Raw genomic sequence first — 27,818 nt, 5'->3', positions numbered from 1 at the left:
GTGGGACCACCCTCGGCGTATACGCTTTCCAATAAAAAAATAATTATCAAAATCGGACCACTCTGTAAAAAGTTATTCGTGGACATACATAAAAAAAAACAGTTATACGCATCGACTTGAGAACTTCCTCCGTTTTTTTTTCGTCGGTTAAAAACCGCCACTGAACAAACACCCCAGTCGAACTAACCAATGATATTCTATCATCGCTGCCCCCGTTTCGAAGAGTGCAGCAACTCAACTCGAGTTAGACACAATATTCAGAATCAGCAAAACCAGTTCTACAACTTATTCTTTAACTTATTTACTGTAAATAATCAGGATCCGTGATTATACAATAAGCATAACTGCAGAAACTCGAAATTTGTGGCATTATTTACTAAACATAAGTGCAGTAAGTATAGATACTGCATTGCTTTTTGAAGTCGTTCTAGAATATTACCTTTTTACACCTTAACAAAAGTGCAGCTTATTTTGGAAAAGTTAATTTGGGAAAGATCGCGCTTGGTGCTATTGAGCCGTCAAACCCTTTCTTTTCATAGTTATGTTTAAAGTTCAGTTAATATTAAAGCAGATTCTGCTTAACCCGTCGCGCGATCAACGACTTTTTAGGGTAATTTTGGACTAGGACCCTATGTTAAAGGATGATCGAAACTAGTAACAACAAAAATTTACTAATAAGATACGCGCTAGTGTGTCGCGCTGGGCGTCCGACGGGTTAAATATTCTTGATTGATTTTGAAACATCTCGAACACTGTAAAAACACATTCATTTATTAATAAACAATCATATATCAATTCACAAATAGAATATAAATTGCGGATTAAATGCCAGTAGGCGCTTCTCCCAATGAACCACAAAAATTAAAAAAAAAATAACAGTAGCCGTATACCATAAGGAGTTAGACAGATGGAGCACCTTAATATATATAGGTCGATTCACAAGAGCTGGAACGAATAAATTGAACTAAAATAATGTCACTTGTCACTGTCATGTGTGAGTACCGTCCTTATACAGGAGTCTCCTAATGTTTTGTAAATAAGTATATAATACTTCTTATAACATGATATCACTTATTAGACTTTATCATTCACTCATTCAATCCATTCATGCCAGCTCTTGTGAATGTAAGTACTCGTAGTTCATAGAAAATTTATAATTATATTAGACATGCCTAAGTCATTTTTGTTATGGTATGGCCATATAATATAATAGGTGTCTAAACTCTTTAGGTACTCAGCTGAGGTATATTTTAGAGTACAACTTTCTGCGCTTTCCTGTTGTGGAATAACTCGATAGACCAAGCAATTGTGACAGCCGCCATGATGGAGTTGAGGATATAGAACATGATAGTATAGTCGTTGGTCGCGTCCCGCACTGCGCCTGCGTAAAAATTACTAGTTAGTATGTCACTTTGCACATAAAAAATGGGAGTAAAGAAAGGAGTTCAATTATAGTTATAAAGAGTTATACTGCATTCAATGTCAATTACATTTAAATTCCACTTATGTATATAAAACCAACAATAATCTGTAATCGTCATGTAGTACTATGGCTCAGATTGTAATTATAATGATGTGGATGTACTGAATAAATAAACAAAATTATAATCCTTTGTTTTCGATTTAAAATCGGTTAATCAATAATGTTTATTTAACAATAGGATCTTTATATAAAAATAAATTTGCTCAAAAATTTAATGTAAAATTAATCATCAAATCTCTTTTCTTTGACGCCTATACTAATTAATTTTACAGTGTAGGTTGGGCATGAAGCTGGAATTAGGTTAGATACAGTTGCAATAAGTTTATCATTTTTTAACTTTTTTTTATAAATTAATCAATTCTAAATTAAGTTATTATTGCAATACAAGCGAATCCAACTTTGTGACCCTCTTTTAGTGGTCGAATTACCTCGAAATTTGGTACACGTATGTACATATGTTGCATGACAATGCAAGTATAGTCAACAAAAAGTAGACAGCAAAAAAGCTTGTATTCAAAAAAAAATTTTTTTAAGAAGAACTAATTTTTATGTTTCAGTGAGCATGTCATTATACAAATTCTTCTATTTGCTTAATTAGATGTAAATGCTTTACTTTGTAATATAAAAGGGGCATGTGCAAGACATCTAATAAAGATTATTAGCCTCTTACAAGTAATTTAAAGTGTAAAACGGAACTAACCGATAGCAGGGCCAAGGGCCAAAGCAATTAATCCATAGAACAACATGGACAATCCAAAGCCTCTTGCATATTGCTCTGGAGGAAGAACGTCGGAGAACACCAGTGGCAATATCACGACGAGGATAGATCGTGAACAACCAATCAGGATCAAGGACACGTATGATACTGTGCCATTCGTAGACCACATCAGAACTGGAAAGATGGCATCGGGACTTTCAAAAAGGCTTCCTTAGGCTGGCAAAAAATCAATGACTCTCCCCGAGTCGTTGGTAGGTATTCATAGTTGAGGCTGTTTATTTTCTACAGATGACCCGCTTGCTCGCTTGTCTCCCTCTCAAAATAAAAAATAGCTTATACATATTGTGCTCAAATTAAAGTTTATTTAAATATTAGTACCTACCCAGTTTTGCTAATACATCCACAGCCATTCCTATGATGTATATTAGATGGTTGCCAACATTTTTTAGCCAGGTGCTTCCGATCGTCAGGAAGACCCTTGTAGCTATGTCGCCGAAAGATAGAAGTGATATAGCTAATGCAACCTCAACCTTAAAAAAACATTACACGGTATAATATAGGTATGTTTAGTTGTCATAAGTTTTTTTCACACATCTTGTGCCTCGTAAATTTCTATATAATAAATATCATTGTGATAGGAATTATTTTGTATATATTATCGAATTATTGATGTTTTACTATTATTATAATAGTGTTTTAGTGAATTCTACCACGTATAAAAATAGTCAGGGACCTCCTGTAGTACTAGTACTAGTTTACCCAAAAACTTCAATAATTTCACAACAAACATTTTTTTTAACTCTTAAAGAAACATATTAAGCTGTTACAGCTTTTTTTGTAGTTATTTACCTTAGTCCAATTAAGCGCATATAGCGCTTGAGGAACAAATATAGTAAATATCACATCAGCGTTTAAATTAAATGGCACTCCTACGCAGGTACAAGTCCGGACAAATTTCTTGAGAAATGGCCAATCGAAGAAGTTCTTAGTGTTCAATCTAAAAGCCAAGATAATCAACACATTTCCCGTCACAGATGTTTTATAATCATGATTAGCACTTCAGGGCAAAATCAGAAGTAAAGCCAATCATCATCATCATTGGACATAGGCCTCCCCCATAAACTACCTGTGATAAATACCCTGGATTAACATATAGGCTACTTTTTATTCCATAATAATCTACGGTTCCTGTGGGATCAAAAGGATCACAAAGTTTCAAACTACATACTAATTCTGCGCTAACGAAGTCGCGGGCAAAGAAAAAGTAGACTATGTTAATCCAGGGTGTAATATATATATTACCCATATGGCAAATTTCATGCAAATCCGTTCAGTAGTTTCTGCGTGAAAGAGTAACATCTCATCTAGTAATATCTTCTTCTCGCCATATCTCGTGAAATATTGATCTCAGAGAAAAAATGCACAGAATCTTTTTTGCAGAGAATTTTATTTAGATTACTTATAAACATTTTTTGTTGTGGGCCAGCGTTTACGAGTTGTTTTTTCCCCTGATTTTCCTTCGTTGGGTAGCCTATAAGCCGCGGATTCACGATAGTTACGAGTATCACAGGGCTTATTGTAAAACGAATCAACTATGTAACCATTAACAGTAGAAAATGATGCTAAAATGGCTTTGTACTTATTTAGTCAGCAGCTTAATGTGTATAATAAATGAAAATATTATATAATATATGAATAATACCAATTACACTAAATCAATATTTTAAATACATTGTTTGCATTGAGTGAATGCCTGTTGTAAATTGACAAGCCTTTAATTTGTTTCTTAAAGTATTACCTTCGCAAAAGATTGCATTAAATTAGTCAAATATGCCTACCATACTTACAAAAGTTCGTTGCCTTTACATGTTGTGGGTAAACTGTCAATATTAATATCAACGCATGGAAATTCATTGCTTAAAGAGTCTAATTTTAATTGTTCCACGCATTGAATTGACTCCACTTCAGTGTTTTGATCCTGGGCAACAACTAAAAGTTCAGTTGTTTCTGAAAATATTTAAAAAGGATGAAAATGAACCATTGTTCCTCGTAGTATGTACTATCAACTGAAACGACGGTTACATAACAGAACTTTGTTAGAAGTGATTTTTACTATTAAGCTTTATTTTTTCATACCCTATTAAGTCATGCTCGAAGTTATGTTTTAGTCTTTGTCAAAAGCATGACTACATCGGTCATCTAGTTAGTATTCCATTAATAGGCGTAAACTTTTATTAATTTGGGACCATTAGTACGTACCTAACCTCTAATATTTAGTAGATCTAATAGGTTTGTATTCAACTGTGTTTCATTTGCCATGTTTTTAAACAAAGTATTATGCGAATGTTAAACCGGTATTTTAATATTTCCACAAAACAAAACGTACCAGGAGTCACGTAGACTTTCTTCAAATGCCATTTCACCGGCTGCATGAGAGCACTAGCCACGAATGACTGGAGTGAAACAGCGGAGATCAGGATGAGAGTACCACGAAACCCATATGTTTCTGCTGTCCAGTTTACCGCCCATGGTACCAAGACAGCTACTACAGCTAGCGTATGGTATGAAGATATAAGTTAAGATATTAAAACATTAAAATCAAGGCTTACCTTTGATCACCCCCAAGTTATTCTAACAAAGAACTCTTACTACTATTATAAGTACCTATTTATAAAAGAGTATTACTCTTTATTATCCTGCATTGTGGTTGTCCGGCATGTGGATCAAAAATCATCTACCTACCTACAGTTTTCTGTAAGTTTACCAAAAGTTATCATCAATTTTCGTTAATTGACAGACGTCCCACAAATAAAGCAACGATGGCAGGTCTGCGTCCTTCGAACTCTTATGGGACCGTCACCAGTTTTCATCAATTCACTTTATGGGGGACCTATCCAAGTAGCCTCTTTCAGTAATTTGACTCAAGAACACATTAGCCTGAGCCATCAGTTCGCCAATCAATGTGCCTTGCCCATTGCCAATTTAGTTTAGCAATTTTTCGGACTATGTTGCTTAGTATGGTCCTCCTACAGATCTCCTCATTTCTGATTCGACCTCGCATAAAACTCCAAGCGTAGCTCTTTCTGTTACTCATTGTTTTTTTTGTCTCGAGTATCGTTTTACATATAATGTTAGAATCGGAAACAATTTCATGGACTAAGTGTGTTTACAAATTTCGCAAGTTAATAAAATTAAACAAATAAATATCATGGGACACTTGACACCAATTGACCTAGTCCCAAACTAAGTAAAACTTCTACTATGGATACTATGCAACGGATAAACATACTTATATAGATAAATACATACTTAAATACAATATATTAAAAATCCAAGACCCGAGAACAAACATTCGTATTATTCATACAAATATCTGCCCCAGCCGGGGATCGAACCCGTGACCTCAAGCTTCACAGTCAGGTTCTCTAACCACTAGGCCATCCGGTCGTCACATTAGTATCAAAATTTTGTTTACAAAAATAAACAGAATAATTACCAGCAATAGCCTGCGAAAGGTTCACGACAAAAAACCGTTTCTTCAGAAAATAGTCATTTCCAGAAGTAGAAACAACATTGTAAAGCATGCCTACGCCAAAGTTCTGAAATCAGAACAATTATATAATTTATTGAATCAGGCGTTACTTTGCGAATAGCGGAGGTCCATATCAATGAACTAAATTAATTTCTTTGCTCACCCGCGACCTTATGACACCTAACATCTCACATCGCTAGCACCAACATAACTCTAACATCTGGTAGTATGGTGTACGGTTGTGTTGCTCTGAAGATGAGCTCTGGTTGAGTTCGAAACGCGTCAGTGTATTGTGGTGGTGGTGATAGATGGGTTTGTGTGATTTGTGTGTGTTCTTAGAGTGTGGAGGTGGAGGAACTGCATGAACACGCATATCTTGCATAAACTTAACTATCATAAGATTGCGGGTGAGCAAAGAAATTCTTTTAGTTCAGAACAATTATAATGATTAGTTAATCAATAACGATGTATAAAATTAAATTAAACAAACAATGTCAACTAAAATTAAAACAAACAAAATAAAATCAACTCAAACCTATATACATATAGTACAAACTACAAACTAAGACCTAAACTACAACCTAAAAACCACCATTCCGCGCCGTACCCGGCTCAAAGGTGCCCATAATGCCAGCCGCATTTCCCCGCTGTATGGCCAGCGCCACCTGCTGAACCAGGTACGACCCGGAGCGGGGGGGGGGGGTTTATTATTATTTTATTAATTTGGATTTATTGTTTTTTTATTGTAATTGTAATTAGTAGCTTTAATTTTTGGTACTTTTTAATGAATTTTATAAGTACGTGAATATTTTAGAAATTAAATCTTAATACATTATGTTCTTTCGCTAGTAGGCATTTCCTATCATGTGATTTTACTTTCACCGTTCTCTACTATGTGCAGCCGCTGTCATAAACATCGGAGCTGTCTAGGAAGCTCATAAACATACGCGTCTAAATTTTCTGTCGAGTACAAGAGTTCTAATATTTTTGAGCACGTAGACAACTCCGATATTCGACCAAACCTCATGAGGACGAAACACAAAGAAAATTGCTTTACAAAAAAGTTAGCTTGCGAATTAATTAATTAAGTGTACAAATTTAATATGAATATATTATTCAGACCTGCAGCAATCCTTGACACATAATTAGTTGATTACGTGTGTTCACGAATACCGTACAGAATACTCCCAAATTGAGTAATGTAGACGACAGAAATGCCAATTTACGCATGCTAATAACCTTTAACAATGGCCCCGTGAGGAAACCTAAAATTAAATCCGTCATATTATTACCATAAAAATAAAAAACGATTAAAATACCTACCAGCGGCAAAGGGTGAATCGAACAGTCCTCTTAAGAACAAAGGCATACTCATTGGAAGGAGCTCTACTAATTTTAGTTTACACTACATATAAAAAATTGAGTAAGGTTCACTTACTTGAGATTGAAATAGCCAGAGCATTAACTCCATTAAGAATCAGTATGTCTGCTGATCCCATGTTTAACTCAACGAAAAAATCATTGAAAATAATACCCAAGCAAGGCACAAATGAAGCGATGACTATCTGAAAAGCGGATCAAAAATTTTAAGTTCACAACATGAAAGAATAATTATTGTTATAAAAAAATGTAAACAATCATCATTATGTCCTTACATAATTTATCGTCATGGCTATTCCAACCATGTACGCCCATCCGTCATCTGGAGGCACTAATACATATCGCTTCTTAGCCATTGTAACATTTTCTCCGACAGTCATCATTGAAATTGAAAAAAAAACACTGTACCTATATACATGCACGTTGTATAATATGAAAGTCATTAAAACTTAAAGAGAAATAATAAAATGGCCTAAATACGTGACTATGTTATCACGAAAGGGTATAAAATTGCTATGAAAAACGTTGAAGGTGAACAATTTCTTACAATCATAGTGCATAACATTCTAATCTAGACGGAAGCATGGCGTGATTTGGCGTGATGAATAGTAAATGCGTTTAAATAGCAGCGCGAAATCATTTATACGATGTAGTCTAATAGGAGAAAAAGATAATATCTTATTCTGTAGAGTTTAAATAAATCTTGCCTAGAGTTTACATCGTAATATTATAATAAGCAAGTGGCATGGCGACTTACGACGATAAATAATACTTTTTGCAAAAGAGCAATTAAGAAATTTGATTTGTTAATTTGACCATGGCTTAAAGCCATGAAAACCGATTTATATAGAATGTATGGTACATTTTTGCATTGATTTGCATTGATTTTTTCTAAGGGAGCACCACGTTTTACATTCAGCTAAAATAATTAATTTGCTTGGCGATGTGGTGTAAGTTATTCGAATTTTTGACTCATTTCATATATGAATTTCGTTCACTGCTTTGGAAAATAGGTAAGGGTAGTCCAAATAATGTTGTGCATAATATATATTTCTCATTGCTAGATTCTGATGCAACGTCATTAAAACTTTATGATTTTTTAAATTTCACGCGGCATCTTCCGCCATAAAACTAAATAAAAGTCAGCGTTTCAGATGAGATCAATTTATTTCGTTCTTTATTGTCTGTGGCACATCGTCTAACAGAATCGTTCGCCTTTTCCTTTTATTGATCACGAGCTCGAAACTCCAGGCGATGGTCACGGCTACCATGAAGCCTATTAGTATCACGAACATTGTTGTGTAGTTGCCAGTCGCATCTCGGACAGCGCCTGTTAATAACAAATGCGCAATTTAGTTCATCATTAAATTATACCTAATAAAAAATATCGGGTTTTACAGCGTAGATTTAAATAACCTATTATGACATCGTGTCAAAGATCAAACACTGAATGCAAAATGAAAGAAGCGGACCGTGTATATAAAATATTTTTCACCTCAGCACCTCAAACTTCAATTATAGAATCCTTCGCTTACTCGGGATTCAAGATCAACACTCGCAACAAAAAACAACTTTGCTCTCTTGTTGCACAAATACTGTTGTTAAACAGTTGATTGATTCAGCTGTTACTTAGCAGAGATCCATTGTAAATAGTTCACAGTATATAAGTAAAGTCAACTTATAAATAAATTCACTTTCGCCATATTTTTACTGAATATTGACTACGATTATAACTATTGATGATATCCCGAACATTCCTTGCAGTGATTTGCATCATGATCACGGGAGTCAACATGACAACTGCGTTTAAACATAGAAAGCTTATCAAAGATACTCATGGTAATACTCCGTGAACCAAAACTGTTAAATACATCATGGAACCAGGCTTTAATGAATACATTGCAAAGTCCGGGCAAACGCCTGATCCAATAAATTGCTTAAGAGCGTTTATAACTGCTGAGCTGGCAACGTTGCATTTTTGTTAGTTTTTTCTCGATTATTCCATAAAAATGGAATGAAAATTAAAAATGTTTTCTGATAGAACACTTCTTAATATATAAGTTAATGTGTCTACTCCAATATTTATTCGTGATAGACTTTGATATTCTTTAAAAACAAATTAATAATGTTTGAAAACAGTTTTTAAAGAAAATAAAAGTCTATAACTAATAATTAGACGACCAAATGGCCTAGTGGTTAGAGAACCTGACTACGAAGCTTGAAGTCCCGGGTTCGATTCCCGTATCGGGTTTGTATGAAAAAAACCGAATGTTTGTTCTCGGGTCTTGGGTGTTTAATATGTATTTAAGTATCTTTCTATCTAAGTATAATTATCCGTTGCTTAGTACCCATAACACAAGCTTTGCTAATCTTACTTTGGGGCTAGGTCAATTGGTGTGAATTGTCCTGTGAATTATTGGAGTAGACACATTAACATATAAGTATAATATTAAGAAGTGTTCTATCAGACAACATTTTTTACTTTCATTCAATTTTTATGGAATAATCGAGAAAAACTAACAAAAATGCAACCTTGCCAGCTCAGCAGGTATAAACGATCTTAAAGCGGTAAACATATTTTTAGACCTAATTATTTATTTTAGAGGAGATTACGTAATTTGATATCCACGACGATTTTGGCACGAACCATATTTCTTGCATCTAGCTACAACGCTATAAAATTGCATAGCTGCAACGTGAGTTTTTATAAGCTCACCGATAATTGGTCCCATGATGATACTGACGAGTCCGTATATCATCATGCTGATTCCCATTGCGGAAGGGAATTCTTCGGATTTGACTGAATCTGCCACCACGAGGGGGTAGAGAACCACAATGATGCATCGGGATATGCCCATTATAGTAATGATTATTAGAGTGCTTGCATAGTCCGTAACCCACACCATAGCTGAAATAAAAAGTAAGAAAAATAATTTTTCATCACACTTTAACGTAAACAGTGTCGTAACATGCTGGCTACCTTGGTTGCAACCCCCCAAATAAAACCCTCGACTTTAATGTGCTTGTCATGAAACCCGTGGCCGGTAAATGAGTCATTGCCCGTACTAATTTTCTTGTCATGAAGCCCAAGGTCGGTAAATGAGTCCGTGCCCGTACTGATACTGCTGCGCGCGCTGCTGCAGGACCACATCCACACGCACGTTGCGGCGCATGCTGCGGGAGGGGAAGGGGGAGAGCGGCACTACCAAGAGCGCTGCCTAAGATATCGCCAATATTTGGAAGAATTATATTTTTTCTTTTAGAAATATAAAATTTTGCTCGCAAATGTGTTGAAAAACATTGTATGTCGCACGGGCGGTACTAGAATTACGAACATCTACTCATTAAAGCCCTCAATCTTCGACTTCGGGCTTCTAATAGACTCTCGTTCGTAATTCCTTATTTACCGCCCTTAAGACACAATGTACTATAAACAGATAGTTTATTACATTAATGAAATAAAAATATACGCGTATTTTCATTGCCATTATCCTCCACATTTTCAGTAATTTTTACAAACTTTTCTATAGCTTGCTCTGTTTATTTACAAGCTTTTATTTAGTTTCACCTGTTTCTTTATTTGTTTTTTTTTTGGGTCAAATCTTGGAAGCTAAATTTGACCCATTTCCAGTGGTCCGAATGACTTGAAATTTGGCATACTTATGTAAATTTGGTGACAATATAATAATCTGGTTGTGACATCTTGGTGGTCCTGCCAGGATCGTCTCTGCAGGAGGGAACTCCTCAGTGGTTAATAGTACTGACTTGAAATTTGGTACCAATATGTACTTAAGATGACAATACAAGTACAGTCAACAAAAATTACAGTAAAAAAATCATGTATTAAAAATTATATTTTTAACCAAAAAATATTACTGTTTACTACTGTGGGCCTTTTTTACTTTTTTAAACAAAAGTAATAGTTCAGTATCAGCATTTAGATTGAATACTAGCGATAAGTTTACTGTTTGTCTGTAATTAGTCATTAAAACACCATTTCCGTCATTAAAACTGCGTCTTTTACACAAACAGTCCGTCGTAATACTAGTGATAGACATTCTTTAGTAGATAATCAAGATTATTTGAGACGCTAATTTGAAAATCCATATTTGCTCGACACATCTCACTTGCTGGTATAGTTATGGTTATTAAAGTATGTAGTTTGTAAAATTGTTTTCTTACCTAACTTTGTAACAATTGCAATCAACAGTCCAATCACATAAATCAGATGACTGCCCAGCTTGTTCAACCAGACGCTAGAAAATATAAAAACTATCCTCGTAGCAATGTCTCCGAAACCAATCAAGGCAAACGCCCAAGCGACACCATCCTGCAAAGAACAAGTAAAAATTAACACTGATACGATAAAGACATACATAGACAACGAACCATGTAGTATTTTTGTTCAAAACTTGAATGTTACAATGGTTCCTGTTCGAATAATAATTTATTTGAAGTTTAAGAAAGATCCATAAATCTATAGAGGAAAAAAAAACGTCGCACCAGTTGGATTCATCACTCGTTACAATTATTTCATTTATTAGCGACATCTGTCGGGTAATTCCTTAAGCAAACCTAAACTAAGTAAGTCAAAATGGGTGACACCTTTTCCCGGCCCGGATAATACCAACATGGAAATACCGACCGATACCGATGGTGTACACGCCCATAGAAACTTACATGAGCTTCTATGGGCGTGTTCACGAAAATCAGGGTCGGTATATTTCCATGTCGGTATTATCATGAACGGGAAAGAGTGTCACCCCGTCAAAATAAAACCAAAAATGCGGATTGTACCTAAATTTTTAAATGCAAAAATTTGGCAAAAAACATAGGTACTTTCACAGTAGGTAGAAAATGATTAAGCCTCTACAGGATTACTAGGTTACTACAACTTATTTAGTGCATTAATATCGTTTAATATTGATTTACAAAAGTTAAAAAGTTTGGAAAAGTATTTTACCTCAGTCCATTTCAAGTCATACAGCGCCTGCGCGAGGAAGAACACGTACGTCACATCGGCGAAGATAGATATGGGCGCTCCAAGGCACCCGCATGTCAATACGAACTTCTTAAAGAGGGGCCAATCTAAGAAGTTTTTGATTGACGTGCTGCAATAACAAATTGTTCAATAAAATCAACGTTCCTTTTTCTTTGTCAACATAAGATTAACTTTCTGAAGTTGACGATGTAAGTAGGAAAACAGTTCCTGGATGATTTTTATCAAATGTGACAGCGACGAAGTTACACATTTATGAGTAAAACCAGTATATTAAATTTAATTTTAAAGTTGACATCCTCATATCAGCCACAGGACGCCCACTGGTCCACTGTTGGATATTAGGTCTATAGTTCACATATTATAATTAAATATTACTTAACGTGTTGCGTTGGAAATGTAAGTACTTGTAAAGTATAAAAAGTGTTTTTTTTTTGTGGAATTCTATGAGCGTTTTACGCACGAAATAAACTAATAACACATAAAATCGCTCGCTGCGATCGGATTGCGAGGGGCTGAAGACGGTGTTGTGGCGCGCCATGGAAGAGGCCTTTGTGCAGCAGTGGACTGCTGTAGGCTGATGACGATTATGACTTAAAATCCAAAAAGTGCAATTATCGCATGAACCATTAAGCTCTGTTTATTGATTAGAAATTCCGGGATTTTACTAAAAGATAAAAGTTGCGAATAATTTAGTACTTTGTGGCCTTCTCTAGACTTAAGTTAAGATTTCTGGATTTTACATGCGATTGCGAATATCCGGTCTCATTGGAAAATTGATGTAAAAAGTTGCCTATGTGCTATTCCAGAGACCCGGCTTTCTACATAGGTACCAACATTCCAAACCCGTCTAGCCGTTGTATAAGCAATAGTAACAAGCACACAAACCCAAACATTCGCATTTATAATCCCACTAGCATTATAAATGAGAAAGTTTAGTATGTTTGTTTATATGTTTGTTTGTTCGTGACTTCTTCACGTCTACATATAGTTAAACCGCTGAACCGATTCAGATGATATTCGATATACAGACAGGTATGAGTCCCGGGGAAGTACGTAGGATAGTTTTATCCCAAAACATTGCTAGGTTCCTGCAGGATAGCGATATAGGAATTCTACGTGGACGGACAACAGCTAGTGTTAGTATACTAGTTAATTTTGATACGCACAGCACCACGTTACCCTTTGATAGTTTTTCATTGAAGTTCTTTTCTGCTGCAAACAAATCGTCAGCATTCTCGGGATCCGTCAGTTTGATAACAGGAGTGTGTAATGAATCAATGTTTTTCACATTCGAAGGAATATCCAACAGTAACTTTTTTTCTGCAAACAAAAAATTTAATTTTTTTTTATTTACTTTTAATTTTACTTTTTCTAAGAAAAAATATGATTTTAAACGTAGTGAACTTGACCATACGCAATTTAGTTTCTTCTTTCATAATTAGATGGCGCTAAAAGTGGGGTGTCAAAACATCACTTGCCATAATTTTCGGTGAAACTATCAATTCTTATAATCATGTATTGCATGTTATAGATTGATTGATTGATTGCGTTAGATATATTATAAATAACTAAACTAAAGTAAACTTTGACCATTATTTTCTATCAAAGTTAATATAATTTGATACGTACTCGCTAAGAGTTCCTAAATTTATGTACAACAAAAATCTTGTGGCATTTTTTTAAATATAGCATGGAATTGAAACATAAGGAACATTGCAATACCTGGGGCAGTTTCCTTAATAGCCACTTTTTTCATGTGCCAAGCTACCGGCTGCAGCAACCCTGAGGCAACGAAGGTTTGAAGAGCCACCGCTGAGATCAAAATCAGTGTTCCCCGAAAGCCATAATGGGTAGAACACCAGCCCACTATCATGGGGGCCACCATCGTTGCAGCCGCTGGAATAAAATGGAGTGGGCAAAATGGCACAGGCAGATAAATTTACCCTTGCGTTTGGATTCCTTTGAATAATATAACTTAATAAATACATATTAGGTATGTAAAAAAAATCTAAAAAAGATGTGACAGCAGAAAGTTGTGGGTTCAAAGCACAATCTTTCATACCTGAGTTTGGTGGAAATTCTACGCGAAACTGCATTTGCAATTTACTTATGCTGCACATCTGGAGTTTTCATTAAATAATGGGACGAACGAATGACGGCACAAACCCTATCGTTCTGAGAGGAGACCTGTGCTCACAGCAGTGGGACGTTTAACTAATTATATTATATTATGTAAGTTGGAAAATGGGGATAAAATTATAAAATACAATATTTTAAATCACCTGCAAGTGTTTGAGTAAAACTCATGGAGAACAGACGTTTTTGCAGGAAGTAGTCATTAAGCGCTGTGCACGACACGTTGTACAGAATACCGAGCCCAAAACTCTAGAAAATAAAACGACACCAACATTGAACTAAAATAATTTCCTTGCTCACCCGCGACCTTACGATAGCTAAGCTTATGCAAAATATGCGTGTTCATGCAGTTCGCGTCAGTGTAGTGTGGTGGTGGTGATAGATGGGTTTGTGTGATTTGTGTGTGTTCTTACAGTGTGGAGGTGGAGGAACTGCATGAACACGCATATTTTGCATAAGCTTAGCTATCGTAAGGTCGCGGGTGAGCAAGGAAATTATTTTAGTTCATTGATATGGACCTCCGCAAAGTAACGCCTGATTCAATAAATTAGACACCAACATTATTTATTAGTGCCTTTTGCTTCTAAAGTTATGATTTTTTCCGCAATGAGTATGGTCATAATGTTAGTTATACATACTGATAGAATATATATTTTTTAAATACGAAACAGTTTTTCTAATGCCTGGGATAAGATTTAAACCAGCACCTCATGGCTATATGTGCTAATTGTGCTACTAACTGCACCATATTTGGGAAATAGGTATGAACATTTCTTGCAATATTAGTTTGATGTCACTGACATGGTTTTTATTATTCACAGAGTACATTCACAAAATATTTGAGCAATTCAAATAATCAGTATTCATGAGTAATGTTTAACTCAGTGACGTCGAAAATATAAGGTTATTTTGCAGCGAAATATGATATCTAGTTGTAGTTTACAGCACCATGTGTTGTAAATAAGAGCCAAAATATTCGATCGAGATTAATCATTCTAAATTTATCTCCAAAGAATGCTATTTTTCTACTCTATTAGAATGGTAGAAGTGATTGAAATAAAGAAGTAAGCACAGAATTTTTTACCGAGATGATGATTGCTAGATTCTCAGTCTCCTAAAATCTGGAGATAGTTTTTTTTTTATGTGGGTGGGGTACAGATGTATTTTTGAAAAAGTTTTCGGATATTGTGTGTCAGCGTGATAACTATGAGGGGTAGGAAGAAAGACAAAATGAAGTGTGGGCAGTTCGTAAGACACGAAATCGTAGACAACGAAATTTTGGCAATATTTGAGCCGTGATTAAGTAGGTTTCCGAGGGTTACAAATTAGATACATTTTAAGCTCAGTTTAGCTGTGTCAAAATGTGTAACTGTCACACTAAAACAGGCTCCAAACATGCTCCAAACGGCCATATTTGTGTAAGTTGCATAGAAAGAAAAGTCCTGGCTAACCGACTAAATGACTCATGAAAGCTGGAGCTAGAAAACTGAAAATTTGTAACGAGGTTCCATGTAAATAGACAAGAAATCCATACTATTTTATAAATGAGAAAGTGTGTATGTTTGTCCGTCTTTCACGTCGAAACGGAGCGGCAGATTGACGTGGCTTTTGGCATAGAGATAGTTTATGGGCCAGAGAGTGACATAAGCTACTTTTTCTCCCAGAAAAATGCACAGTTCCTGAGGGAACAGCGCGCGATAACCGAATTCCACGCGGGCGGAGCCGCGGGAAAAAGCTAGTAAAGATATATTTTGCTAAAATCCCACGGGGTAGAGAGTCTTCCAACCGTCGTAAGCTATTTAATAAATAAATTTCTGCTAAAAATTTAACTTTCATGCATTTTTTTTTGCTTACTGTTTTTTTTGTTTATTAGCTTGTATTATTATTGCATTGTTATTCAACTTACAGACACTGCGATTATTTCCACTTTGACTCTCGGGATGTCTCGGTTTAAATTGTAAAGGTAAATAACAAACAAATTAAGTACTATTCGTTTTGTTTTTTTTATTATCAAGCTTTTTACCTTGTCTTATATAATAATACTAGCTTTTGCCCGCGGCTTCGCTCGCGTTAAATTTGGAGTAATATACATTTACTTTCTGCGATCCTTTTTTCGTGTTTTGATTATTTTTTCGGAGGATTACCCATGGTAATACAAATGCAGACAGATTTTCTTTTAGACAGATGGTGCAAATTTTGTAATACAAAAATCAACCTACATACGTAATTAATTATAATTCTTACCAACTTTGAAACCCTGCTTCGCTGATTCAGGGTTGGAATTTTAGAAAACGTTAAAGTACTACGCGTTTCTTTTGCCCGCGACTTCATACACGATATAGGATAGGATTATATGCCGAGAAATTGTAAAGTTCCCGCGGGACATGAATTACTGTTGTGATCTATTTTAATATTCTTAATTATCGATTAGAGACACATTGTAGCTTTCTATTATTGAAATAATTTTGAAAATCTGCCTTAAAATTGAAACTTATTTTTATTCTGCAGAAAGTTTGCATTTTTAAAGTAGCCTATTGTCAATCAGGGACAGTGTATCTTTCTATTGATAAAGGAATTATTTAAATCAGCTTAATAGTTTCAGAGGTTACCCCCAACAGACAAAGAAACAAACAAAGTTGACATATTTTCCTATTACATGGGATTTTTTTAAAAATCTTTCCCTAGTGCACCTCTGTATTAATTTAGGTCCATCTATGCCAAATTTTACACCGTAGCATGCTGTACGATTGTGTTGCTCTGAAGATGAGCTCCGGTTGAGTTCGAAACGCGTCAGTGTAAAGTCGTGGTTATGATAGATGGATTTGTGTGATTTGTGTGTTCTTACAGTGTGGAGGTGGAGGAACTGCATGAACACACATTGCATGGGCACAAAAGTAGCTATCATAAAGGTCGCGGGTGGGCAAAGTAATTGTGTCAACTCGTTGAACGTACATGTAAAATTTCGTATCTATGCTATCAGCCCTTGAGGAGTTCCGTCATCAGCAGACGACCCTGGCTGCAGCATCAGGCGGTGTATATAATATAAACGCATTGTCATTGAAATTTAACAATCATGTAAAATCTTTTGCGTGTGCCATTAACTTTTGAGGAGTTCCCTTCTATGGAGACGATCAGCAGATCACGATGAGCAGGATGTCACTGCTAAATAATTGTTACCAGATTTACATCAGTTTGCCAAATCTCCAGTCCCCAGTTTTATTGGATTAGCTTATGCGTTTTCTGATTCAGTTGGTATATAAAATTCTCTTTATTCGTTTTATCCCGTGGATATTCGGAAAATCTTTGAAACAGTTTTTACCTATTAGTATTATCTACCTGCATGCTAAATTTTAAGTCTCTAATATTTATAATTACGGAGTTAGGGCCACTTTGAAGCGAAAATATAAATTCCATTTTATTCCCTATCCCGTAGGAATTTTGATAAATCCTGAAAATGGTTCACAGCTGTTAGTACTTGCTCGCCAAATTCGAAGTCACTAATAATTATAGTTACGGTAAAAGGGTCAATAATTGAAAGTGAAAATACAAATCCCATTTATCCATTATCCCGTGGGAATTTCAGAAAATCCTGAAAACAGTTTTTAGCTGTTAGTATTACCTACTTGTTCGCCAAATTTGAAGTCTCTAATAATTATAGTTACGGAAATAGGGCCATTTCAAAGTGAAAATATAAATCCCATTTATTCCCTATCCCGTGGGAATTTCGAAAAATCCTTTCTTAGTGCGCGTCACCTATTAAGGAACATATATTCCAAATTTCAAGTTTCTAGAGCCAGCAGTTTGGGTTGTGCGTTGATCTATAAGTCAGTCAGTCAGTCAGTCAGTTTCTTCTTTTATATATATAGATGTATAGTACAAAGCCGGATTAGACGTTGGCGCGGCCATGACCAAATTTTGATTTCAATCATTGTAGAATTGGCGGTGTCAAAGTGGAGATAATCGTATACTGTAACTATATAAAATATCAAGTCAATCTGACTACTGGATGTGGGGCAAAATGGACTACTTAGTTTACCAAGATTTGACCCAAACAAAACACAACAACAATAAAAAACGGGGCAAGTTAAATAAAAGCTTGAGAAAAAATTGGTGTTTTACCTGCAATAAACCTTGAGTGATAAAAAACTGTGCCTGCGTTTTCACAAATACAGTTCCAAACGCACCAGCATTGAAAAAAAAGGACGCCGAGAAGGCTAATTTGCGCATAGACATCATTTTCAATAGAGGGCCCGTGAAGAATCCTGTAAAGTAAAAATATAAGCTTGTAAAAGCTCTTTCACTTTTCATGCTCGTAAACTACACAATCTACTATTTTAAGATTGGTTTTCGGAATCTTTTTGTAATTTTCATTTTCAATTCCAAATTTTTGTTACTATTACGGTCATTCCGTAAAACCCATATCGAAAATCCAAACTGAAATGCACAGATGCAAGATGCACAGAAAAACCAGAAAAATAAGACCAGCGCTGGGAATCGAACCCAACTCCTCGGCATTCGTGCCACGTGCTATACCGCTACACCACCGCTGGACTGCTATTTTAGGCTAGCTGCCTTTGTGTCGATGAGCAAGCAAGTAACAAAGCTTTTAAGTAGGTACTAGATAATTGCTTTTTATCTGATTAGCTCTCGCCTGCATAATTTATGTGGTGCTAAATAAGCCATCGTGTGTGAATGTTATTAATCGTTATTAAATTATTCCTTCGTACTTTCTCTGCTTCAAAAATTACATGTACAGTCAGCTGTAGAGAAAGATGACCCCATATGATACATGTATATAACGCCCATTTCTCTGCAGCTGACTATATTTACTATATTTACTTATTTAGTGTCAATAATAATGCCAGCGCTGAAAACATATTTAATGAAAGAAAGAAAAAACATTTATTGCCCATAACAAACAGTTACAGTTACAGCTTTTTTCCAAAAAAAAAGCTTGTTGTGCATTTATACCACAATAGACCACAGAAGGTGTTTGGAATTCGGCTTGTAAGAGCCGGATCCCGCACTTGTCGTATGTCGGATCCGTTTCGTGTCGGATATCGCTCATTTCTATAGAAAATCGGTGTCGGACAAGTGTAAATAGCTTCATATAAAATGTTCTGGCGCAGGAACCTCCGATTTAAATCCGAACCCGACATCCGACAAGTGGAAACTAGTTCTTAGATTTTACGTAAATTAAGTAACAAAGGAAAATAAATTGGAAGTTAGATAGAAATTTCTAATTATGGACCGATAGGTCTCTATAGGTCTATTTTATTCACAATGACGCGTGGCGTGGTTCTGAATACTATGTCATTAATGTCTAATTTTGACAAAATCACGCGTCTTCGTGGATGGCACTAGGTATAAAGATGTTATAAGAATCGTATTGTTTGTTTACTTTACCAGCAAGTGCAACGCACATAGCGTTGATTCCCGCCAGAACTGTGACTCCGGTTGAACCCATGCCCATCTCAACGAAGAAGTCATTGAATATCATTCCAAAACATGTTCCGAATGCAGTTAGTGCAATCTGGAATCGATTATTTATTAGACTATATTATTAGATGTATTTTTCATATAGCGTGTCAATAAAAACTAACACCATTTGTATATGAACTTTTGCAACATAGAAATATTTAAAAAATCATGGATCGTCTCTTTTATATTTAAATAGCTCCAGTTTTTTCAGTTCTATTTTTTATTTCAGTTTAAACTTTAATTTCAATTTCGCCTCTACATTTTACCAAATAATTTGTAGGCATATATTCTCACAAATTTTTCAGAATGCAATCCGTCAGACGAGCGGTAGAAAACGGTAGATCTTGATTTAATTTAGTGACTCCAAACATTTTGTACTTTATTGCCCAGTTGCTGTTTACGGGCCTATTTTTATATTTACTTAGTTGACACACTGCAGACTCTTATGTGATGTTGTTGTTGTTTCTTTAAAAAAAATATGGCTCTGTCCATTCGAGGACAATTTTGCCAGTGTCTAGTAGTTTTTGCCGTTGTACGGTAAAAAAATTCTAGAAAACGAAATATGAGAGGTAATGGTGGATGAACTATGACAGCGCGAATCCCTCTTATGTGATGTTCACTCAAAATAACCAAATTAATACGTCAAACTTACATAGTTTACACTGACAGCTAACAGTATAACATATCCGTATCCTCCATCAGGTGGCACTAATTCATATTTATTTTTTACCGGTAAACTTTCTTTAACGGACATTTTTACTGAACGGGACTCACGGGCTAAAATATAGTCACTAAATCTGAATCTACGTTCAGATTTGAAATGAGACATTTTCATACCGTTCTTTATCTAAATTTAACGTCATACTGAGTGGTATAAAAATGTTGGTTTCGCTTAACGCAGTAAAGTTCATAAGTCAAGGTACACCAAAGAGATAAAAGTTTAACAGCTAAGTAAATAAATGACTGATTGTGTTCATGCAAAAACATCAATTACAATATTTACGTCACTGATAATTGAATTACTTTTTAAGACACCTACAACTTACAAGCCATGTTTATAATAGTAGCCCAGCACGTAAAGAGTTCCGTGCACTCGGTGAAACTGAATCGTGTACAGGCACCAGCACCAATATCTGATTTAACAAAGCGTGTATAAATCATCACAGATAGATAGAATAGTTTATTTCTGCTAAGAGTTACATTTTTAATTTACATTTGTTGTGCCAAACTACAGAGCAGTTTGTCGGCACTTTAGCTCTTGGTTTATAAAGTTACAAATCATAAGTAACGCTTAACATGGGATAGTTAGTATTAAGACTTGCTATGGCTAGTGTTATGTTATGACTTAAGTCTATAATTTTATTTTTTGTTTTTATACTATTAGAAAAACCAGACATTTTAAATTACAAGCATGCCATTATACTTATCATTAAATAATTAATATTTTAATTATCTATAAAGTTTTTTCCCAATTTTAACTTAAATATTTGTTTTTTGTTTTTTCCATATCGCAAATGAGTTCACTCGGTAGTTCATTATAAATTTGAGGAATCAGGTAACTACTAGTTCTACGACCATAATAGTTGGTGAGTCAGATCAGTCCTATCAGATGTCTGTATCTATTTCTAGGGCAAGTAGGACTTGTCAGTTATTTTGCACGTTATGCCGTGGCACTGATATTAATGCAGGTGACTACACCAGGGCTGAAACTTTTCGCAGTCTCAAAGTAAGATGTTCAACTCTGAAACGCGATTCAGTAGGTATTTCGACTGTACCAATGTAGGTACATTTACTATTATTAAGATCAAACAAAAAACCGGCCAAGAGCGTGTCGTACACGCCCAGGATAGGGTTCCATAGCCATTACGAAAAAATTTCGTATTGTGTACTGAATCTTCCAAGTTTAGGTATATTTTATACCTTAAGCTGCTATTTACTCTTAAACTACTAATAATTCTCAAGCAATCTTAGCCGCTATATTTTTTCTTGTAAATTTGATATATTTACTACCATTCTGAATTTTTTCAAGTTTTTCCACCCAACAGTTTAGATTTTAGAGGGGGGGGGACGCTCGATTTCAATGAAAATTTGCACTTTAAAGTTAACGGTACGACCTATCCAACGATACCCCACAATATAAGGTTAGTCGAGAAAAAAAAACACCCCCACTTTACGTCTATGGGAGGTACCCTAAAAATTTTTTTTTACTTTTTTTTATTGTACCACTTTGTCGGCGTGACTGATATGTATATTCATGTCAAATTACAGCTTTCTAGTACTCACGGTCTCTTAGCTTACCCGCGGACAGACAGACAAACAGACGGACACACATGGCGAAACTATAAGGGTTCCTAGTTGAATACCGAATGTATTAAAATACCGTTTTTTTTTATTCGACTGGATGGCAAACGACCAAGTGGGTCTCCTAATGGTAAGAGATCACCACCGCCCATAAACATCTGCAACACCAGGGATATTGCAGATGCGTTGCCAACCTAGAGGCCTAAGATGGGATACCTCAAGTGCCAGTAATTTCACCGGCTGTCTTACTCTCCACGCCGAAACACAACAGTGCAAGCACTGTTGCTTCACGGCAGGATTAGCGAGAAACATAGTGGTAGCAATCCGGGCGGACCTTGCACAAGGTCCTACCACCTGGATAATGGGTCATAATATCGAAAAGGTATTTTTGTTAAGACTGCATTTTTTTAGATTGTTATAAATCTAAGCTAACCCAACCTAAGGACTTGCCGTTTTAATAAATCCTGATAAGATTTCGGTTTCAGAAAATAAACTTTTCGATATTATGACCCATTCGATATTTTAATATATTCGATATTTTAAAATTCGATATTCAGATGCGTACCCCTTAGAAACAGTTCTATGACACATAGTACAGACAGCATACTCCGCTGTCCAAAGGGAGAGTCTCAGGGGAAATGACTCCCCCCCCAAAATCGTACACGTCAAATTCAAAAGTCTTCAAAAATGTACCCTAGCCGTGATGTATGTATTAGTGACCCTCCAAAATTTCAGGCTGCGACCGCGCCTGCGAGTATGACTTATATACTATTATAAACCTAGTCTTATAGGCTCATAGGCACATTTGATAAGGAATCCTAGAAATTAATTTAATAAATATCTCTTTGTTAGACCAGCATTTTTATTAAAGCATAGATTTAAATTACTTTTCCGTAAGTGTCTACTTACGTTCCTACAAATAATCTCTGAAAAAACATAGTAAAGATAGGATAATCTTCTTTTGTATCACAGTTATTAGTTAAGTTTTATTTTGAGTTTGCATTTAGAGCACGTGTTTGATGAAATTTGCAGTTTGCTTTTAATAGATTTATGTAAGAAAATAATTTTTAAGAAAAGCTTTTTTGGCATCTTCTTTTTACTGACAGTCCTTCTATTGAAAATACAAACTGAAATATAGATGCACAGAAAAACCAGAAAAATAAGACCATCACTGGGAATCGAACCCAGGTCCTCGGTATTCCGTACCGCGTGCTATACCGCTACACCACTGATGGTCAACGGTACCGACACGAATTTCCCCTATGCACCTCATATCTCAGCTTGTTTGTTTCTTATTTAGCCACTTAAGCAGTGACGCTAGCGACATCTATGCCGTAGCCCTCATCGAAAAACTTTTTCGGCACTCCATTGGAACTAACCGCTCACCCGGACAAGAGATATCGTTACTAAGCAATCAAATTAAGATTGTTTTTTTGGAATCTTTTTGTATTTTTTATTTCAATTCCAAATTTTTACTTTTAAGGTGATCCCGTAAAACTTAAATTGAAAATAATAATAATAATAATAATTTTTTTTTTCAATTTAGGTTTTACGGGATGACCGTAAAAGTAAAAATTTGGAATGGAAATAAAAAATACAAAAAGATTCCAAAAAACCAATCTTAGTCCTTCTATTGTCATTTAAACTACATAATATTGTGTATACCAGGTAAATCTGTCCAATTACTAGAAGTGGATTAAATTCGACTTGCATTATTTGTTTACACATACATTTTGACAACAGATTATATAATAATCATCATCATCTCGACCATCTCGACCGGGGTAGAAAATGAAAGTTAGTAAATTCAGTCTTTATTCTTAATTTTTTCACTATCTTGCTTTGACCCCTTTCTTCTGGCCACGACTTCTGCTGTCATAGCTACAGCTACAGCAACCAGAAAGGCTATGAGCACGTAGAACATCGTAGCATAGTCACCGGAGGCATCGCGAATAGCACCTGTGCAAAGCAAAAGAAACAAGATGTACCAAAACATTTTATAACAAAAAATTTAACCGACTACATAAAAATCATGAAAATAATTTTCTACCAGTCTGAACTCGGTGCCTCAGCACGAGCCAGCAGGAGTGGACCTATAGTCGTCTACCTCACCTCCATACTATTTATATTTTCTTCAATCACTCCTGCAGGCTCGTGCTGAGGCACCGACTTCAGACTGGTAGAAAATTATTTTCATCGTTTTTTGTAGCCGGTTCAATTTTTTGTTATATTTTTTTTTATGTGCGAAGTACCTAATCCGCACTTGGTCTGCGTCCGTTGGAAAGTCTAGTAAAAGGAATTTGAATTCTTATGTTCTGGTACTCTTTTGGTTTTAATTGATTTTATCGTGTTCGAGTGAGTGTCTCTCAAAAATGCTTTACTACAGATTAACCGTGTACGATCATTTGTATTTGATAGAATCCTGCAACTTACCAGTAACTGGTCCCATAATGATACTGCTAAGTCCGAAAATCAACATACTGACACCCATGGCTGAAGGAAACACCTGAGGTCTTACAGAGTCCGATACTACTAGCGGGAACAATACGATAATTGAGCAACGGGATATGCCCATTATAGTAATGATGCAGAGCAGTGCGGTGTGGTCTGTCACCCAAAGTAAGGCTGAAAATCATAATCACGTTAGAAAACATGGTACGAGTACAATTTAATCTATGTATTGCGTATCATTTTAAAAGCTTTTATTTAGTTTCACCTGTCCCGTGGTCTGTAGTCAAACCTTGCAAATTGAATTCGAACAATTTCCAGTAGACAGTTTGACTTAAAATTTGGCGTATTTATGTAAATTGCGTGACAATACAATAATCTGGTAGTGACATCCTGCTAGTCCGGTCAAAATCATCTCCGCAAGACGCAACTCTGCAGCGGTTAATAGCAGCGACTTGAAATTTGGTATGCAAATATAGTTTGGGTGAAAATGCTAGTAAAGTTGACAAAAAGTACAGTCAGCAAAAAAAGATTGTAGTATTCAAAATGACTGTTTTACCAAAAACTTATTTGGTTTGCAATTCTTTTGCGTTTAAAATAAAAGTGTACGGCATTTTGTGATGCCTGGATAAGCAGGTAAAATTTTGGCTTAGAAAAACACATTTTAAATGTATACCTAAGCGAAACTTTGTCATTTAAAATACTGTGTGGAGACAAAACTAAAAATGTAGAGCAAAAAAAAACAGTGTTATAAAAGGCAATTAACAAATAGGTACCTAATTTTGTTGAGATCGCTACCAGCAGTCCAATGACATAAAGCAAGTGACTTCCCAGTATCTTGAATACGGTACTAGAAAATATGAACACGACTCTAGTTACTATGTCGCCAATAGCTTGTAGGGAGAATGCCCATGCCACGCTATCCTATGAAAGGAAAAAAAACAATTATCTATGACTTATGTACAAAATTAGTGTACTGCCAGAATGCTTTGGCCAGAGTTAGATAAAAAAAATAGCACAGGTAAAGGGTAGATAAGTATCCATTTCATCTTAAAAATTAATGAGGAATTACGAACCAGTGTTTTTATTATAAAACTTATAGGTTTTAAATGGGTGTTACATAATTTAATTTAATTTCAGGTGCTTTTTTAATGTCAGTTGCAAATTGTTTTGTTTTTGTACGTATCTCCAGTACTAGTTATTTAGTATAGTCAGTACGGTAGTACTATTAGTTATTCTGTGGTATAGTCTTTTATTTACTATTATTGGATGTTAAATATGTATTTAAGTATGTATTTATCTATATAAGTATGTTTATCCGTTGGCTAGTACCCATAGTACAAGCTTTGCTTAGTTTGAGACAGGTCAATTGGTGTCAAGTGTGCCATGATATTTACTTTAAAAAAAACAATTGAGTAAAAATGTGTACGAGTATGTAGGAAACTAAAATGTAATGGTATTAAACTGATAAGTACTTACATTAGACCAATGCCGGTCATACAAATACTGGGGTAGGAAGAATGTGTATATGGTATCACTGAACATGCAAAGCGGTACTCCATAGCACGCGCACGTCAGCAGATACTCTTTCACGAGCGTCCAATCCAAGAAGCTTTTGATAAAATTTCTGCAACAGAAATAACATAGTACAGTCAGCATCAAAAGCAGCGGGTTACTTTTGTATTTTGTCGTTTCACAGCCACGTACTTAGCGCCATACAAGATTGACAAATGCGTTAATGTGACAGAGTAAAAAAGTAACCAGCTACTTTTGATGCTGACTGTACGTAAGCAAAGCGCTGCCTCTTTTAATTTGAAGTTAGAAACATATGTAATTAATACTACGTACATCAAAACGTTTCCTTTTAAAGTCTCAATATCGTCTTCTTTTCCTTTAGTAAACAAGTCATCTACCTTCTCAGGATCCGTCATTTTGATAACTGGTGTGGCTAGCGCTTCGGTTTCTTTTTCGTTGTTGAAACTTTCTAACAGCAGCTTTATTTCTGTGGTGGAAAATCAATAAATATTTATCCACAAGATAAGGTAAGGTCATAAAATACATGGTAAACAGCAGAACCTCACTTAGGGTATAATATACCAACCTGACATTACATTCTTATGGAAAAGTAAGCGTCATTAAAATTGATCATCTTATTATGCTCATCTTTAGATGTTTATTTTATTACTTTGGGTAAATACATCATCTTTACAATGTATAAAAAAGTCACCTCTTGCCGTCGGCTTATGCGCTATACGCTTAGGTTTTTTCAATTTAGCGACGAATTACCATGAGTTAAATATTTTTTCACAGAAGGTTTATATACACACGTTAAAAAATCTTGGGATAATCGTTATCTATAGGCGATATTTTGACTATCAGTTATAATGCTTATATTGAAATGTTCAAAACTTTCTAGGAATAAAACATATCTCTAGACACTTTTGATGAGTGTATATGATAGCGAAACGCCCCGGCATCGCACGTGTGTAGTTTTTGGGAAATGGAGCTGAATAATGTGAAGTGTCTTTGATTAAAGACCTTTTTCTTTTTGGTAATTGTACTCAAGCAAAGCCGGGATGGGTCGCTAGTTTTTATTACAATATGAAATATTTCTTAACCTTTACGGATTCTGCGGAGATCCTTACAATTTTATCTTTTAAAGAATTCTTTATTACAAGAAAAGTCCTAAGCAGTAGGTAAATTTTAAGGTAGAAGTTTCAAATTTACCTGGAGTTTCCTCTTCAATTTCTATTTTCTTCATGTGCCAAGCTACAGGCTGGAACAAAGAAGATCCCACGAAGGTCATGGAACCCACAGCAAGTATCATGATTAACGTGCCTCGAAGCTCGAACTTAGTCGTAGTCCAGTCAACGAGTGTCGGAGCTATAATTGCGGCAGCGGCTAAAAGAAAAAAAAAGTTTACAGCTTAACTTCGTGGTAGGCGAGTAATCACGCAGTTTTATAGATACAAATATAAACTATTGTTTTAAGAGTATTCTAATTTTATCGTTTTCCCATACCACTTTAGTAATACTCGTTGTGGCCATTTGTGAGTACTGCTGAGAAACTTTCAAAAATTGAGAATGTTTTTTAGCGTTATTAAATCATAAGAAAAAAATATGTTTACCTGTGACGGTATTTACAACGCTCAATGAGATCAAGCGTTTTTCCTTGAAGTAATCGTTTATAGCTGTGCAGGACAAATTAAATAGAAGCCCCATGCCAAAATTCTGTAGGTAAACATAATTAGTTAGAGAAAGAATAGAGGTAAGCGTTGTGAAAATACTTGAGACCTCAAAGGGCATATTTGTTTTACTTTTAATCGATTTTAAAAAAG

General features: G+C 35.3%; 4 protein-coding genes across 8 annotated transcripts in view; 1 reads left to right on the top strand and 3 right to left on the bottom strand.

Moving 5' to 3' along the window:
• The window catches only part of kcc (solute carrier family 12 member kcc), a 414,959-nt gene that overhangs the window by 193,708 nt on the left and 193,433 nt on the right, over positions 1 to 27,818 (top strand). The window lies entirely within an intron of this gene.
• On the bottom strand, positions 751 to 7,683 carry LOC141438316 (monocarboxylate transporter 12-like). 2 transcript variants are annotated; one of them, XM_074102159.1, is made up of 10 exons: positions 7,389 to 7,683; positions 7,172 to 7,298; positions 6,856 to 6,998; positions 5,698 to 5,800; positions 4,588 to 4,752; positions 4,049 to 4,208; positions 3,051 to 3,198; positions 2,584 to 2,731; positions 2,184 to 2,375; positions 751 to 1,381 (listed from the first exon to the last, which is right to left on the bottom strand). In XM_074102159.1, exons 1-10 carry the CDS (start codon positions 7,554 to 7,556, stop codon positions 1,251 to 1,253), a joined length of 1,485 nt encoding a protein of 494 aa, XP_073958260.1. In that variant the 5' UTR covers positions 7,557 to 7,683; the 3' UTR covers positions 751 to 1,250. The 2 variants fall into 2 exon arrangements, with proteins under 2 accessions (XP_073958260.1, XP_073958261.1); XM_074102160.1 differs by lacking the exon at positions 6,856 to 6,998.
• On the bottom strand, positions 8,263 to 20,545 carry LOC141438318 (monocarboxylate transporter 13-like). Its single transcript, XM_074102161.1, has 10 exons — positions 20,385 to 20,545; positions 19,658 to 19,784; positions 18,371 to 18,513; positions 14,398 to 14,500; positions 13,838 to 14,011; positions 13,282 to 13,435; positions 12,077 to 12,224; positions 11,296 to 11,443; positions 9,830 to 10,021; positions 8,263 to 8,443 (listed from the first exon to the last, which is right to left on the bottom strand). The coding sequence occupies exons 1-10, from the start codon at positions 20,484 to 20,486 to the stop codon at positions 8,274 to 8,276; spliced, it is 1,461 nt and encodes a 486-aa protein (XP_073958262.1). The 5' UTR covers positions 20,487 to 20,545; the 3' UTR covers positions 8,263 to 8,273.
• LOC141438392 (monocarboxylate transporter 6-like) overlaps positions 23,668 to 27,818 on the bottom strand; it is a 6,700-nt gene continuing 2,549 nt past the window's right edge. The window contains exons 4-10 of the mRNA XM_074102251.1: positions 27,609 to 27,711; positions 27,209 to 27,382; positions 26,330 to 26,483; positions 25,961 to 26,108; positions 25,258 to 25,405; positions 24,467 to 24,658; positions 23,668 to 23,992 (exon numbers count right to left, since the gene is read on the bottom strand). Of these exons, the coding sequence (XP_073958352.1) occupies positions 23,841 to 23,992; positions 24,467 to 24,658; positions 25,258 to 25,405; positions 25,961 to 26,108; positions 26,330 to 26,483; positions 27,209 to 27,382; positions 27,609 to 27,711 (1,071 nt within the window). The 3' untranslated portion in view covers positions 23,668 to 23,840. The remainder of the gene's footprint in view (positions 23,993 to 24,466; positions 24,659 to 25,257; positions 25,406 to 25,960; positions 26,109 to 26,329; positions 26,484 to 27,208; positions 27,383 to 27,608; positions 27,712 to 27,818) is intronic.

This window comes from Choristoneura fumiferana, chromosome 18, assembly GCF_025370935.1.
Source record: "Choristoneura fumiferana chromosome 18, NRCan_CFum_1, whole genome shotgun sequence".
In the NCBI taxonomy this organism is placed as follows: Eukaryota; Metazoa; Arthropoda; class Insecta; order Lepidoptera; family Tortricidae; genus Choristoneura; species Choristoneura fumiferana.
Note: the sequence above shows the minus strand (reverse complement) of the source record. Positions and strands in the feature narration are given on the sequence as shown.

What these genes read in the sequence shown, in the direction of transcription:
- LOC141438318 (XM_074102161.1), bottom strand. Translation starts at nt 20,486, where the DNA reads ATGTCCGTTAAAGAAAGTTTACCGGTAAAAAATAAATATGAATTAGTG. An exon ending in TAGCTGTCAGTGTAAACTAT is followed by an intron (nt 19,785 to 20,384) that starts GTAAGTTTGACG and finishes AATCGATTCCAG; the next exon opens with ATTGCACTAACTGCATTCGG. An exon ending in CATCATGGGACCAATTATCG is followed by an intron (nt 8,444 to 9,829) that starts GTGAGCTTATAA and finishes TGTTATTAACAG; the next exon opens with GCGCTGTCCGAGATGCGACT.
- LOC141438316 (XM_074102159.1), bottom strand. Translation starts at nt 7,556, where the DNA reads ATGACTTTCATATTATACAACGTGCATGTATATAGGTACAGTGTTTTT. An exon ending in TGTGTCAAGGATTGCTGCAG is followed by an intron (nt 5,801 to 6,855) that starts GTCTGAATAATA and finishes TTCTGATTTCAG; the next exon opens with AACTTTGGCGTAGGCATGCT. An exon ending in GGCCCTTGGCCCTGCTATCG is followed by an intron (nt 1,382 to 2,183) that starts GTTAGTTCCGTT and finishes ATTTTTACGCAG; the next exon opens with GCGCAGTGCGGGACGCGACC.